Source organism: Panthera pardus, unplaced genomic scaffold (assembly GCF_024362965.1).
Source record: "Panthera pardus isolate Hobbes unplaced genomic scaffold, ASM2436296v1 HiC_scaffold_3, whole genome shotgun sequence".
NCBI lineage: Eukaryota > Metazoa > Chordata > Mammalia > Carnivora > Felidae > Panthera > Panthera pardus.
The window spans coordinates 15,202,832-15,218,829 of NW_026526876.1; the positions used below are offsets into that span (position 1 = coordinate 15,202,832).

The window sequence follows — 15,998 nt, forward strand, 5'->3', positions numbered from 1 at the left end:
GTTTTCATTCGCTGTGTGTGCGGTCCCCCAGGCGGGGAGCTGCTCCGTGCAGGAGCGGAACTCATCCTTTAGGTATATTTCCACTCTTATCTTTGTGACTCGGCAGGGCGCTGGGTCCCTGCAGGCTGTTCCAGGGACCGGGGCGGCCTCCCCCGACACACAGCTGAGGGACCCGGAGTTTTTCCCAGGCCTGAATCCTCTCTTGTAAGAGTAGCCACTTAGTTTCATTCGGTGTCACGGTGCGGGGAGGATGGGCTCACAGCTTGACTGTGAAACCAGCTAGAAGCAGCAGAGGCCGGGGAGGGGTTTATTGACGTACGTTGTATTGTACATCCTTGTAGTGTGTGCACGATACGGAAGTATGTTGACCTGACAATGTACAGAAAGGAAAGCACGCGTCTCAGGGAAACGGTCCAGGAAATCTCTGTCCTTCCCCTGTAGTGTGGTTGTTTTCGGTCCTTTGGCACTGGCTCTTACGTGCCTAATAAACCCACTTTGATGAGCTGTCTGGCGATACCTGATCTGAAGCGTGGCTTTTACTCTGTCTTCTGAACGAACGTAGCCGTCCTCAGAGAGGACCAGGGTCAGGCCACTTGTAGACTAAGCGCGACGTCCCGCGGTGGCCAGCTCCAGTCGTATGGAGCGGAATGGAAAGAACTCAAAGCCCACGTGCGGGCAGAATGGCTCTCCCTTCTCTTCGCGGAGCCTCGGGCGGTGAGTCTGTCCAGGTGTTTGAAGTTGACGTAGGTGACGAGCCACCCGTAGGGACCCACCTGACTGCAGTGTGGCACAGTCGTCCCCGAGGTCTTTCTGGACCGGCCGCTGCAGAAACCGCCATAAGCGGGGCGCGCCCCGAGCCTGTGCCCGCGCTGGCTTGCACGCTTTGGTTTCTGTGCCGGCGTTCCACACTGAGTGACCCTGAACTCAATAGTCTGATAAACTGGTCATGACACGTGCTGGCTTTCTGAAATCGGGGCAAAGGGCATCCCTAACAGGTGTCAGTTTCCACTCTTTCGCTTTTCGGTTTCTGTAACTAGAATGCTTTCCCCAAGCAAGATCAACTGCTCCTTTTCAGGGATGTTGTCAATACAGCCCCCCCGCCCCCCCCCCCCCCGATTTGCTTTTTGTCTTGTGGGGTATTAGCTTTTCCTTTGCCACGGACAGAGAACCTCTGTGCATTCCGGTTTACAGGAATGTAGAGGTCAGGTGCACTAACCCACTGTTGGGCCGGGTGTCGCCTTCCGGGCTGGATTGCACCTTTCCTTGCATTTTGGGTTCAGGCCTTCCTTGTTCCTCAATCCTGGTTCATCCTTAAGGTCAGTTCCACCCCCCCAGGCCCTACTTCCTCAGCCTTTTGGGGGGAAAATTGTGTTTTGGTATTTGTTGTCAAGCAGATGGTCTCTCTCTCGAGAGGCAGAAGCCATGGGGTTTTCCAGGGAGTCGGTGATAATCGAAGTGACAGCTGGAGAGCCAAAGGAGGAAAGTCACAGCTAAGCTGACCACCACCTCCCCCCTCACTTCGTTTCTGTGACCGTCTTGTCCAGTCCTTTCCCGTATGGCCGTGGGTCCGAGCCTCCAGCACTGGGGCTTATGCCCTAAACTGGGTTCTTTCCCTTGAGATACAAGTTGATCGTCTGGTACGCAGAGGTCTTGCCCACAGCCCACCCTGTCTTGGGGTCACAGTCTTTTCCGTGGGAATCCTGAATGTGGCCTATATGCAGCGAATACATTTGTCTCTACAATAATCCCATAACTCGAAGGGAAGTCGACAGAGAGGAGGGGCTATGTCAGCCCGCAGGAGTCTTTTTGTTTGTTTGTGTGTTTGTTGATTTTTAAGAGAGTGAGAGGGGGGGAGGAGCAAAGAGAGAGAGAGATACAGAATCCGAAGCAGGCTCCAGGCTTTGGGCTGTCAGCACAGGGCCTGACATGGGGCTTGAACCCACCAACTGTGAGATCATGACCTGAGGCGAAGTCGGACGCCCAACCGACTGAGCTACCCCGGGCGCCCCATCGGCCCGCAGGAGTCTTGTCTGGACAACGAGACTGGAAGACGACCCATCTTCCCCCAAAACCGTGTGCCCCAAGGACCCGGTTCCGGAGCCCATCTACCTGCAGGACTGACGTCGTCGCCCTTTGAACCGCAAAGCTGGGGCTTGCCCGAAAGACGGTGGTGCAGGCAGCCGGTTCTGGGAAGCGAGAGGCAGGTGGGGCCTCATTTGAGGTGTGTGAGCAGCAGATGCTGTGGGGGGTGGGGGGTGGGGAGGGAACGATCCTTGTTGATCCTTGTTGTCGTGTGTCTGGCTCGTGTTTAAATAGCATCGCCTTTTCCCCGGCTCCGGCTCCGTGTTGATCCGGCTTTGAGGGCAAAGCGGAGGAACCTGTTTCTGCTGGCCACATGGCAGGTGACCGGGGCTCAGGGCGTTTGGCTCCTGAGCAGTCTGACAGTGACAAGGCCAAGGGAGTAATGAATCACCTGTGGGCTTCATCCCATGACATGTCCCCCATACGTTTCTAGGGACCGCCCCCCCCCCCACCTGCCTCCCCCTGCCGCGATGAGCGGCTGTCACGATGGGTCCGGGCTGTGAGCCTCAGGTCTGCGGGAACTGCCAGCTCCCCGAGCATTTGTCCTGCTGACAGCTGTATCCCAGCAGCTGACCCGGGGTGGCGAGCGACAGGCAACACAGAGCAGTGAGCGGGAGGAGTCCCGCTGGGGCCTGTTCTAGTGCCTCCAGGCTGCCCCCTTTCTTTGGTCTTCCTAGGAAGGTTCTGGAAGAGACCTTTGCACCTTTGCTCCTATTTGTTTTTCTGTTTGGCGACTGATGGAGCCTTTTATGCCAGGACAGGAAAGCAGGGCTCTGGGCAGAGGAAGCTGCCAAGGGCAGGCGCTGGTCTGGGAGTGTGCGACTTTCTCCCATGGGGACACGGGGGCCCAGGCCTTCCCCCGTCCTGCTGCTCGGCCTGGGTCGTCCTCATATCGCCTAACAGCTGGTCGTTCCGCGTGGGGATTTGACAGTCAGTGGGTGAGCTGGGAGCCAGCTCTTCACCGTGTCCTTGTGGTGGTACGGTCAGCAGCAGAATGGTCCCCCAAGATGTCCACGTCCGAATCCTGGGAACCTCTGACTGTGTTGGGTTGTGTGCAGTTAACTTTGCTCATCAGCTGCCCTTGCGATGGGGAGATTGTCCCGGATTATCCAGTGGGACCAGGGTCGTTGAAAGTGGAAGAAGGGGGCAGAGTCAGTTTCAGAGCCATGCTCTGAAAGACTTGAACGGCCACGGCCGGCTTTGGAGGCAGAGGAAGGGCCACCATCCAAGGGGCGCGGGTGGATTCCAGGGGCTGGAAAAGGCCGGGAAACGGAGCCTCCGTCGGCTCCAGAAGGAGCGCAGCCCTGTCCGCAGCTTGGTTGAGCCAGAGAGCCCAGGGTCGCACCTGGCCTCCAGAACTGGGAGCTAACGTATCCGTGTTGCTTTAAGCCGCTACGTGTGTGGTGATTGGTTTCAAAGGCCGTGGGGAACCAAGCGCCTGGGATGGAAGTGCTTTCTGAGGGAAGCAGGAGGGGTGATGGTGTCTTCTCTAAAGGGCGTCATTTCTTAACCTGCATTTTGCTCGTTTCTGGCTTTTTGGTGACTTTGCCTCTGTTTCTGTCCGGGAGCATTTTGCCTCAGGTATCAGTCACCAACTCATGGGGGACGAGTTTTGGGTAATGGATGTCTCCACTTCGCCCTGTAAACACTAGAGGGGAGCCACACACCAGCACTGAGCTACAGAAGCCTCAGCCGCCCAGGGCCAGGCGGGCAGGGCAGGTGCTCCCAGGAGGTCGGGACAGGTGCTCCCGGGGGGACAGGGCAGGTGCTCCTGGGGGTTGGGATAGGTGCTCCCGGGGGTCGGGGTAGGTGCTCCTGGGGTGTGGGTTAGGTGCTCCCAGGGGTCAGGACAAGTGCTCCCAGGGGGGACAGGGCAGGTGCTCCTGGGGGATGGGATAGATGCTTCCGGGGGTCGGGGTAGGTGCTCCCAGGAGGTCGGGACAGGTGCTCCTGGGGGGACAGGGCAGGTGCTCCCAGGGGACAGGGCAGGTGCTCCTGGGGTGTGGGTTAGATGCTCCCAGGGGTCAGGACAAGTGCTCCCAGGGGACAGGGTAGGTGCTCCTGGGGGGGGGTGGGATAGGTGCTCCCAGGAGGTCGGGACAGGTGCTCCCGGGCGGTCGGGGCAGGTGCTCCAGGGCGGGGGCGGAACAGGTGCTCCGGGGGTCAGGACAGGTGCTCCTCGAGGTGGGGGGTGGTTCTGGAACGCATGTGGTTGCTGGAGGCCTGCCACTGCCCACTGGCCGCAACCCGGTGGCAGGGCCAGTTCCGAACAGACTGTGAGATAAACTCCTGCCCCGCCCACTCCTCAAAACCGCTCTCCTGCTGGCCGTTTCCCTTACCCTGCAGGCCACGCGCCGCGGCGTGGGGGTGCCCAGCAGGGACCTTCTGCGGACAGAGCTCCGTGTTGCGAGCATGTGTGTGGTTTGAGGGGAGGCCAAGTTGTTCTCTCCTTTCGAATTACACAATAGCCTATTTTGCACAAATCTGGCCCGACCTAGTCGGGCTCAGGGCAGCACAGAGCTCTGCTTGTAATCCCGCCTCAGTCAGATAGCTGAAACCCAGCAGTGGCGTTTTTTACTTTATACCTTTTTAAAGCATTACTTGTGTGTGTGTGTGTGTGTGTGTGTGTGTGTGTGTGTGTGTGCGCGCCTGCCCAAGCTGATGCTCATTCTGGCTTTTGGCCTTACTCCCTCCCTGTCTGTGCTCCTTGTGCCAGCTGCCAGGTTGGCATTGCTATCTTTTCCATCAACAAAAGCAAAGCATTTGGGACTTTATTGAAGGTGGCATTCTGGAAGGCACATCAGTCACAAAAGGGGTTTTGCAGAGAGGCCTTGGGCCCAGGAACTTGTCATCTAAGATCGATAAGACGGATACGAGCATAACCACTTTAAAGTAAAATTGTTAAGTGAACGCACTCTCGGGGAGTGACGTATCAGTCCAGGACCTTCCCTGAACGGCTTCTCCAGCCACCTTCGTCGCCCGGGATTTGGGGACAGGCTCTGTGATGCTGGTCCACAGTGCTTGGAGCGTGTCGGCTGTTTCTGTGATTTCCATCACCTCGGAGTCCTTGCCACAGAAGACTCAGGCGGAGGTTCCTCTCCGCTCCCTTTCGAGTGTTACCTGATTTTGCGTGGCTTAGGGTCTCTGCTTGTGTCATTTCCAGATTGTGCCCCTGCCCCCAACTCTGTATAGCCAGAACGAGTAGTCTGGCCCGGAGAAAGACCCGGACCCACGGAAGGTGACCTGGGTGTTCTCCCTGCTCAGAATTCTGTTCCCCGGGAAGCCTTTCTGGAGCACAGCTTTCTGGTCTACCAGGAGGGGCCGTTATCTTTGCTCCTCCCACACTAGGAGGATGCCCATCAGGCTGTGGCACAGCCCTTGCCAGGCCCCGACGTCACTGCTGACAGCGGCCCTCAGCATGGGCACCCGAGCCCCTTCGCCACCTGCTGTCACCGGTCCCGCCTCTAGCCCCCTGCCTGTTCCTTGCCTCCATCCACCAGAGTTCACCCTCCACCTGGCGGCTTTGGGCGCAGGCCCTGTGGCCTCCGCCCTTTTTTTTTCATTATGATTAATAAATTTGACTGTTTACAGGGTTTTAGGTTCACACACACACAAAAAAGAGCAGAGAGTGTCCATACCCCCCTCTCCACTTTTCACTGTCCTTACTGAATTTTATGTATTTATTTAAAGTGTGTATTTATTTATTTTTGAGAGAGAGAGAGAGAGCACGAGCAGGGGAGGGGCAGAGAGAGAGGGAGACACAGAATCGGAAGCAGGCTCCAGGCTCTGAGCCGTCGGCACAGAGCCCGACGCGGGGCTCGAACTCACGGACCGCGAGATCGTGACCTGAGCTGAGGTCGGACGCTTAACTGACTGAGCCATGCAGGTGCCTCTATTTATTTTTGAGAGAGAGAGAGAGAGAGAGAGCACAAGAGTGAACAGAGGAGGGGCAGAGAGAGCCAGGTTGGAGGGACAGAGACAGAATTCCAAGCAGCCTCTGCACTGTCAGCCCAGAGCCAGATTTGCGGCTCGATCCCATGACCCTGGGATCCTGACCTGACCGAAGGAGCCACCCAGGTGTCTCTGTTTTTGTTTTTGTTTTTGTTTTTTTTTTTTTTTTATTTTTTTTGGGACAGAGAGAGACAGAGCATGAACGGGGGAGGGGCAGAGAGAGAGGGAGACACAGAATCGGAAACAGGCTCCAGGCTCCGAGCCATCAGCCCAGAGCCTGACGCGGGGCTCGAACTCACAGACCGCGAGATCGTGACCTGGCTGAAGTCGGACGCTTAACCGACTGCGCCACCCAGGCGCCCCTCTGTTTTTGTTTTTAAGATACGCACAGAAGATAGGAGAAAACACACAAATGTTTTTGGGTCGTGTGATTTAAGGAACTTGTATCTTTATACTTCTCTGAGCGTGTTTCCCAATTTAAAAAAAAAAACATTAAAAAAATAGGTCAAGGATTCTCTTATAGTTGGCTAGAGAGCAGGGGCTGGGAACCAGGTTTAATTTTGATGAAACAGGCTCCCACAGGCACATATGCATTTAGAAAATAGGGCTCTGTGAAGAGTAAATATCTGTGGCCAGTGTTTCACAGACACACCCCGGACACGCGGGCTTCTGCCGGACATTCTGGGCCGGAGCTGGGGTGGCTGGGGTGGAAGCCACACTCTGAGCACAGGGGACAAAGGTCTTAGGTTCCCTGCTCCCTGAGTGATTGGATGGGACCTGTTTTCTCCTCTGCAAAACCGCGCTGCCAGGAGGCGTGTCCCCCAGAGCTGCCAGTGAGGGACACACACCCACTTGGCATCTGCCATGCGGGAAAGCGCCGTGTCGTGAGCACTTGTGTCCGGGAATCTTCCAGATCTTCCAGCATATTCTTTTGATTATCCTCCACGGTGGCAAACATCTTCACTTAGAGCTGGTTCGGTTTTCAGAATCAGCTGAGAGTTGTTTGCAGTCCGGTCTGGCGGTTAGAGGGATTCACCGAGGAGTAACCATCTGAGGCCCCGGGGGAGGTGGGGCTCCAGCCTCGCCCACCCGGAGGCCGCGAGCCCCCGCAGCGTGGCTGGTCCTGAGGAGACGCGCTTAATGCAAAACACACACCGGACTGTGGAGGCTTAAAGAATGCAAAACAGCTCCATCATTTTTCTCCGTATTGATTACATATGCCGAACTCCTACTATTTGGGAAATAACGAGTTAAATGAAGGTATCTTGCCCAAACTAATCTTCCTCGTTTCTTTTTACTTTTTTTTTTTAATGCTTATTTATTTTTGAGAGCGAGAGACAGCGTGAGCAGGGAAGGGGCAGAGGGAGAGGGAGACACAGAATCCGAAGCAGCTCCAGGCTCCGAGCTGTCAGCACAGAGCCCGACGCGGGGCTCGAACTCGTGAACCGCGAGATCGTGACCTGAGCCGAAGTCGGATGCCCAACCCACTGAGCCACCCAGGCACCCCGGGTTTTACATTTTTAAATGGTTGGAAAAAAATTGAAAGAATTTTTTGTGACGTGTGGAGATTTGTTGAGCTTCAGGTGTGAGTGTCTATGAATCAGCTTTCGTTGGGTCACAGACACATTGGCCGGTTTCTGTCTGCGGCCCCTTTCACACTGCAGGACCGGCTGCCCCCAGAGCCACAATGATTACTGTCTGGCCTTCCTCAGAGCCGCCTGCCGCCCCCGGGGGCGAGGGGTCATGGAGAGTGTTGGCACGGGGGAGCCCGAGACGGGCTGAGTCCGGGAGAGCCGGGGGATTCGGGGGCCGGGTCCTGGCAAGAGCAGGGGGAGGTCCTTGGCTGGTGGCTGGGGAGGTGAGGGTCCCAGGACTGTGATTTTGGTGGCGATGCTGATGTTGGGAACCTCAGGGACTTGGGAGAACGGACTGATGGATCTTTCTGGGCAAAGATCTGTGCAAGGGAGGGGTGGCTGCGGGTCTGGCAGGAAGCTGCTGGAAGAATCCTGTGCTTGGGAGAGTTAGTGCCCTTCTGGGGGAGACCTGAGAGCAGAATTGGGGGCACGGCCGGGGCCCTCAGAGAGTCAGAGGGACTGAGGACCCCGCATTGAGCCACCTGGCTCGGACAGCAAAGGGCGGCCCCTGAGACCACCCTCTGCCCCAAGAGCCCACGCAAACCTGGAAGCAGAGGGAGCTTCACCTAGGGGGCACCCTAAACCAGCTCTGGATTTGGGGAGAAGTGCACAAAATGCAGGAAGTTCAGAGAACGATGGAACATACCCCATTAATAATTCAAAAAAAATTGGTTTCTTGTGGTGCAGCGTCTGTGACGTGAAAATTTACCCTCTAACCTTTTCTAAGCGCACGGTCAGGTGGTGTTAGGCACATTCACGCTGCTGTCCCCACCGTCTGTCTCCAGGACATTTGCATCGTGCCAGACTGGACTCTCCCCAGTAGCACTGACTACCCGTCTCCTTCCCCCCCACCCCTGCAACTCTCTCTCTCTGCGAATCTGGAGACTCTGGGCACTTGGTATAAGTGCAATCCCACACTGTTTGTCCTTTGGGGCTGACCTGCCTCACTCAGCCCAGTGTCCTTAACGTCCATCCATGGGATCGTAGGTGTCAGAATTTCCTTCCTTTTTTTTTTAAGTTTAATCTGAGAGAGAGAGAGAGAGAGAGCATCCCAAGTAGGTTCAGGACTATCAGCATGGAGCCGGACGCGGGGCTTGAACTCATGGACCGAGCGATCATGACCTGAGCCGGATCCAAGAGTCAGATGCTCGACCGCCTGAACCCCCCAGGCGGCCCAGGATTTCCCTCCTTCTTAACACTGGATGATGCCACTGTGTGGATGGACCACGTTTTGTTTGTCCCTTCCCAGTGGATGATTTTACCATAGTGGCTTCCTGCTGGTTTTTTCCTTTCGAAGAGAGGAAGGTGAAGTCCCTCTGCAGATGCCCCCGTGGCGGCTCCGTGGCAGCCCCCCCGCCCCCCCCACCCCGGGGAGCCGGCCTGCACGCTGCCCAGTGTGGCCTCAGTCCCGGACACCCACCATCTCCGACCAGGGGGCAGCATGGCTCTGCACGCGTGTCTCGTTTATGCGGGTGCGCTCACGCCCGTGGCTCGTTCCACGGCTCAGTCTGGTGGTCCGCGTTCGCAGTTCGGGTTTTAAGGACCCGTTCCCTTTGAATCACTCGCGCATTGATAATCCGCGACGGTCGCTTTTTTAAGGACCGATGGGAAGCGCCCGGTCGGTTCACACGGGCTGGTGCCCGGGCCCCTGATGGCTGGGCTTTCTGCACAGATAGAAACTGCTTCCGGCCCGTCTGCGGGGTGTTGGGCTTTCGTAGAATTTCTTGTTGTCCGCTCTTCACCGAGTGGGTGTAGAGCTCCTTCCGCCAGTGAACCTCTAGGAGTTCCGTGTTAGGTGCTGCACCGAATCCTTTCGTCTCTCATCTGGTTTTTTAAAGAACGAGTTGTAGGGAAACTCAGGTCCCGCAAACACGGCTTGTGACACCCTTCCCAGCCGGGATGACCCTTCGCTGTGCTGGGACATCCGGCTGGGCCTGGGGGGTGACGGCGTGCATGGGGGTGAAGGAGGCCGGGAAGGACGGGGTGGAGGAAGGACCTTCCCTGGGAAGCACCACGGAGGGGTGAGAAGTTCAGGAGGGGAGGGCTCGTTGGCACAGACACAGGGGTAAAGACTGAACAAAGAGAAGTCGAACAGTTTTATGAGATCGCTGAGGGGAGGGGGGAGCAGAGCCCCTCTAGACGGGGCGGTTAGGCCCCGGGGGATGTTTTTGGTTGTCGTAGTGGGAAGGGGGCTGCTGGGGGCACCCGGTGGATGGAGGCCAGCGTAGCCTCCACCACTAAGAAAGACCCGGCCCCAAACGTCCAGAGTGCCACAGTCTAGAACCAAGTGCGCCCTCCCCATGGCCTTGAGCTAGCGGGACCTGTTCCGGTAGCTAGTGAACCACCATTCATTTCGAGCCTGCTGGTGTGTGGCCCGTGACCTTGGCCTGATGCACTCTTCTGTGTCTTTGTCCCCCAGCCACGTCTGGACGAGCCCCGCCTGGGCCCAAGCGTACAGAGGATGGAAACACTCCCCCCGCCATGTCTCTGGGCCGTCTCCTTCGCCGGGCCTCCTCCAAAGCCTCGGACCTCCTGACCCTCACCCCGGGCGGCGGCGGTGGGCCCCCCTCCGTCCTGGATGGGGAGATCATCTACTCCAAGAACAATGTCTGTGTGCACCCACCAGAGGGGCTGCAGGGGCTGGGGGAGCACCACCCAGGTGAGCCCCAGGAAACGGGAGGACCTGGGCCACAGGCCTGGGGGAGGGGAGGGCCTGGGGAGGAGGGCTGGCTTTTGTTTTTGTTTTTTTTTAGTGTTTATTTTTGAGAGAAAGAGAGAGAGAGAGAGAGAGAGCACAAGCTGGTGAAGGGCAGACAGAGAGGGAGACAAGAATCCGAAGCAGGCTCCAGGCTGTGAGCTGTCGGCACAGAGCCCAACACGGGGCTTGAACTCACGAACCGTGAGATCCTGATCTGAGCCGTCAGACGCTTAACCGACTGAGCCCCCCAGGCGCCCCTGCCTGCTTTTCCTTCTAAACTGACCAAGCCCCAGCTTTGGAAAGCTTTTGTGTCACTTCTCCATATGCCCTGATTTCCCCATCTTCCAACGGGCCAGCGACCTTTTGTACACATGGGGTGGGGGGTGGGACGGTTTAAGGGGAATCAGCCTCAGAAGACATTAAGTCACTGCAGGGCTGCTGGGAGCAGGGAGCCCCGTCCGCCGGCAGGGAGGGGAGGGGGCGGTCCTCTTCTGGGAGGGCCCGCCAGTGCCCGCCGGCCCCCTCCAGGGTGCAGGTGGCAGGAGCATGGCCGTCACACTAGGCGCCAAGGCTTCGTCCCTCCGGCTGCCGGAAGGCTGGGCTGAGAACTGGCTGGAGGCTGGGCGGGCCTGGGAGTCTGGAGACGCGGAAATCACCAATTCTGTGATCTGTCCTCCGGCCGCACTGTTTCGAAACTAGGGAAGAAAGCTCTCCCCTGGGGCCTGCAGGAACCCTGCGTGATCCTGGGGCCGTGCCTGGGGACATGCCAGCACTCTCAGGGGCTCTCAGTAGCTCCTGGGGTGGGACACCTCTCCTGCTCTCCTTTGGCCAAGTCACAGAGAAAGAAACGGCCTACCTTTCCAGGGCTCACGTTGTATCCCGGGCCCTGCAGTGATGGCCGGCCGCCCTGTGCACTGAGGGGCCGCGGGTCACAGCAGGCAGACAGCGTCCACTGTTTCCAGGACGCGCAGCTGCCCGTGGGTGTCCTCCGGGCAGGGGGCAGAGCTGAAGGTATTGGGTCCGGTCGTGGCCGCCCGGCACAAGCTCCTGGGCTGGCCGGTGGTTCCCTCCGCCCTGCTGCCCCCATGGAAGGAACAACACGAGGAGTTAGTGACACCCAAGTCCTGTGCACATGACTTGAAACAGATAAACGTATGTTCACCTCAGGAGAGGGCCCCGGGGCCCCCCTCCAAGAAGAGGTCTCTTTTTTGGATAAGGAGGCTGGTGCTCGGAGAGCCTAGGCCACTCCCAATACTAGCACAGGGCAGGGGCGGGGCCGGCGCAGGCTCTGGGCTCCCCTCGTTCTTCCTGCGGCCTCCCCTGGCTGCTGAAGGATGCTCGGGGTCCCTCGGGCACCTGCTGCCTGGCTGCGGCCTGGGGACTTGCCTTCCCCGGTGCAGACAGAGGCCCTGTACCAGATGTCAAAACATCTAAAAGTTATAAATCACAGTCAGGTCTGAGCACGTTACTGTATGCAAATTACGTGTCCACAAAATACTGAATCGATCAGCTACTTAAAATACAAGAAGGTTAGTTACGTTAATGAACTGTTTGTGGAAGTGTTCCCTCCACCTGCCTTGGTAAGTCTGCCTTTAAGGTCATCCAGGTGGCCATGCGCAGATTTGGAACCATCGGCCCCTATAGGTCCCAAGCAGGACAGCCGGCGTCCGGCCCAGCTCTCTCCTGCCCTGTAAGGGGCCTCGGCATGCACGTGTGGACACCCCAGCCCGTCTGCAGGCCCCGCACCCAGCTCGGGATCAGGCCCTGGGAGCACGGGGATTCCCGGGGAGTTCCAAGGTCCTGTATCATCCCCGGAGTGTGCTCCAGCAGGGGGCGCGAGGCCGTGGATGCCTGACCGCAGGGCCAACCCCGAGCATTCGAGGGCAGGAGGCTGAGGTTCTAGGGCTGGGTCTGAGAGCGGTGGTAACTCTTCTGGTCTAAGTCACAAGGAACAGCACACGAAGCCTTTGGAGAGCTTCGTGGTGATCCTGTCATGATGGGGGGCTGGGGGGCAGGGGCCTGGGGCTCCCTTCGCAACCCCCAAGCTGCAGGATCTGAGGGTGTGGAAACCCTGGGCCTCGCCTGCACCTTACCGTTATCACAACTGGCTCATAGCCTCTGAGTCTCCTGGAAACGGGACGGGGCCCTGAGACTCTTGTACCGGTTCTCAGAGCCCCGAGGGGCACGAGGCCCCAACTTCTGCAGAGAGCAGGAGGCCTGGGCGCCTAGCACGATAGGCGCAGGGATCAGGACGTCCTGAGATGGCAGGAAATGCCGCCTTCCCCCCAGACTGAGCGCTCAGGAGCCCAGAGAGCCCCCCACTCGCTGCCGCCTCGGAGGGGCACTGCTTTACTTTGTCCTTGTCAGCCGTCTGGTGCTTAACATCGAGGACGGCCCCTTCTTCCAAAAAGCTGCACGAAAGAAGAAATGCTGAGGCCACGAGTGACCGGAAAACGCCCAAACACCCCTCTTTGGATTTATTTTGTGTGAAACAGGAATAAAGTCGACAGCCTCTGTCCCTCCCAGCGGTGGTGAGGCCGGGCTCCTGGGCCCCTGGGCTCTCCCAGACCTGGGGAGAGTTCTGGGGCCGCCAGACCGTGGACAGGATGGGGCTCTGAGCTGGAGGAGGGCTCCCCGTGCCTGGAAAAGCGACCGCAGGCCCTGCTTGGGAGCCCGGTGCCCCGCCTCTGCTGAGTGGCGCTTAGAAAATGCCCACAGCGTTCATTGACCTCAAGGCCGACCGTGCTCCCCAGCTGTGCCGCGTGAGACCAGACGGAGGCGCCAGGCACACCGCCGCCCCTAACCCGCCTGTCCTCCTGACCCTCCCAGGATACCTGTGCTTGTGCGTGGAGAAGGACGAGCTGCTGGGGAGCACCCTCATCCTCACGTGGGTCCCCAACTCTCGGATCCAGAGGCAGGACGAGGAGGCACTGCGTTACATCACCCCCGAGAGCTCCCCCGTGCGCAAGGCACCCCGCCCGCGGGGCCGGCGCGCCCAGAGCCTGGGGGCCCCCCGCCAGCCCTCCCCGACGGAGGCCAGGCCCGCCCTGATCCCCAGAGACGAGGACACCGCGGCGGTGGCTCAGAGCGTCCAGGACGCCGTGCACGTCAGCCCTTCGCCCCCTTCCGAGGACGGGGAGAGGCTGGCCCAGGGCTTGGGGACGGCCCTGCCACCAGCCCACAGCGACTCCGGGATCCTGTCGGCCGTCAGCTCGCAGGATGGGACCGAGGAGGGGCGGGAGCCGCGGCCCGAGGCCGGCGAGGAGGAGGGCTCCCTGGAGCTGTCCGCCGAGGGCGTGAGCAGGGACAGCTCCTTCGACTCGGATTCCGACGCCTTCTCTTCGCCCTTCTGCCTCTCGCCCATCAGCGCCGCCCTCGTGGACAGCGGCAGCTCCGTGTTCCTGGACAGCGAGAGCGGGTGAGTCCTGCGTCCATCCGACCCCCAAGGCCCCACCCGGGCCTCCTGGGGAGCAGTCGCGTGTGTCACAGCTCTGCTCCCTGAGCGTGAGGACTGCGTGCGTCTCGCCCCGCCAGGGTCCCGCTCTCCCCGCGCCAGGGCCTCGGCCCCCGTGTCCCGTCATTTGACGGTGCCCAAGGGGGTGGTGAAGGCGGCACGGTGCGGGGGAGGGTTCCACCTGCTCTCCCCCTCCCTTCCCCTCGGCGGCCTCACGTGGGATAAGCCGTCCCTGCTCCGTAACCCAGACTGGATGCCACGGGGCCAGGCCCGGGGAACCTCGGGGGATAGTAGACTGTTGGCCGTCAGAAAGCATGCTCGGAGACTTCCCTGACTTCCGCAGCCCTTCCTACGCTCTGGTCCCTGCTCCCGTTTAGATTCCTAGGGAACCGGTGGCGACTGCTGTCATTCAGCCGGCACACAATTATTGAGCTCAAGCTGTGAGCCCCGCACGTGCTGGGTGTGGGTGGTCCAGCATCGTCTGGGCACCGGGCACGTGTGCCCCGGATGACCCACGACCACCCCGAGCCCCGTGCGGTAGGTCCTAACATCACCCCCGTCTGCAGGGAGGGAGAGCGAGGCTCAGAGGGGGGAACTAACTCACCGGACGTCACAAAGCCAGCACGCTGGCCGAGCTGGGATTTGAATCCGGCTGGTCTGCACCAGACCCGGAGCGCGTAAGGTCACGCGGGACGGACGTAAGCCGGGGCGCGGAGGAGAAGGAATTTGAGGGAAGGGATTTGAGACGGAATCTTTCCTGATGTTGTCCCCTCCATAAGGTGTGTTCCGTTAGAGCCCAGGGGGACCGATAACCTTTGTCTCAAGTGCTGCAGAGCAGAGAGCGTTTCAGGCGGAGCAGTCAGCTGCACCCGGTGAGGTTCACTGAGCTGTGTGTATTTCCCCCCAGGGAACCAGGCTGGGAATGAAACTCGAGCCTGGCTTCCCACCGCGGGGCTTGGTCAGAGCCCCCCCTGGTGGTGCCGTCTGCCAGTGCAGCGATACCTGTGGGTGCCCAGCACCCCCAGGGCCAAGGAGGAGGGACAGGTGTCCAGCACCCCCAAGGCCCAGGTAGAGAGAGAGGGGAGACAGGTGTCCAGCGCCTCCAGGGTGCAGGCGGGGGGGACAGGTTCGGAGCTCCCACCTTTACTCTGAGCCAGGGGTGCCGGGCCTGGCCTGTGGCCTCGTGGCTGAGGTCTTAGTGGCAGAACCCAAATCAGGGCCTGGAGTCCCGATCAGGCCTTGTAGGGCCCCTGATCACGTAAGGAGCCTGGATCTGGGAATTTGGGAAACCTGGTTGGCTTGAGCCCGGGAAACCTCCGTGTCTTCTCGGAGCTTCTGTCTCCTTGTTCCTAACGTGGGGGTAGGACCATCCATTCTGGGGCTACCCGGTGAATTCGCTCCTGGTTTCCTCCTCCCCCTCCCTCCGCCTTGCTGCTTCCCTACCCTGGCTGCCCATGAGAATCCCTCAGGGGACCTTTTATATGCTCCTGATGCCCGGGTAGTTCCAGATGATTCTGGAGCAGTGATTCTCTCCTGGGGCCGGTTCTGCTGTAGGAGACATGTGGCAACATCAGGACACATTGTGGTCACAACTGAGGGTGGGCGTGTTTTTGGCATCTGGTGGGTGGAGGCCTGGAATGCTGTTCACTAAGTGCCCCAAAATACTGGGGACACGGCCGCCCACGACGCAGCGATCCTGCCCGAATGTCTCAGTGCCCAGGCTGAGCACCCTTCCCGGCGGCTCTGACCGCCCCAGATGGCCAGGGAGGCCCAGAGTGGGGAAACTGGCTTGTTTTTCTAATTGTGGTAAAATAGACCTAACATCAACTTTGCCACTGTGGCCGTTTAAAATCATGCAGCTCCGTGGCATTTAGCGCATTCACGGTTTGTCCACCGAAGACCGCTGTCTGGCCCCAAAATGTTTTCCTCGCCCCAGAAAGAAACTCCACACCCACTAAGCGGTCACTGGCCATTGCCCCTCCCCCAGCCACCACCCGTCTACCTTCCGTCTCTGTGGGTTTGTCCGTTCCGGACGTTTCGTATCAGTGGAACCATACGGTCTGTGGCCTTTTGTGTCCGAGCATCGTGTCCGTGTCATTGCAGGTGTCAGGACCTCGTTCCTGTTCGTGGCTGATTAATATTCCAGGCGATTCTGACTATAGTCGGATAGGAGAGTCCC

The 15,998-nt window shown here is 59.1% G+C and overlaps 1 protein-coding gene across 4 annotated transcripts in view; it reads left to right on the top strand.

The window, feature by feature from the left end:
* Positions 1 to 15,998, top strand: part of TBC1D16 (TBC1 domain family member 16) — a 74,310-nt gene that overhangs the window by 3,328 nt on the left and 54,984 nt on the right. For 2 of the 4 annotated variants that reach the window (XM_053893451.1, XM_053893450.1), the window contains exons 2-3: positions 10,087 to 10,326; positions 13,195 to 13,783. In XM_053893451.1, coding sequence (XP_053749426.1) covers positions 10,149 to 10,326; positions 13,195 to 13,783 — 767 coding nt within the window. In that variant the 5' untranslated portion in view covers positions 10,087 to 10,148. Of the gene's footprint in view, positions 1 to 6,863; positions 7,294 to 10,086; positions 10,327 to 13,194; positions 13,784 to 15,998 lie in introns of those variants that run through there. The other 2 variants (XM_053893448.1, XM_053893449.1) reach the window with 2 other exon arrangements.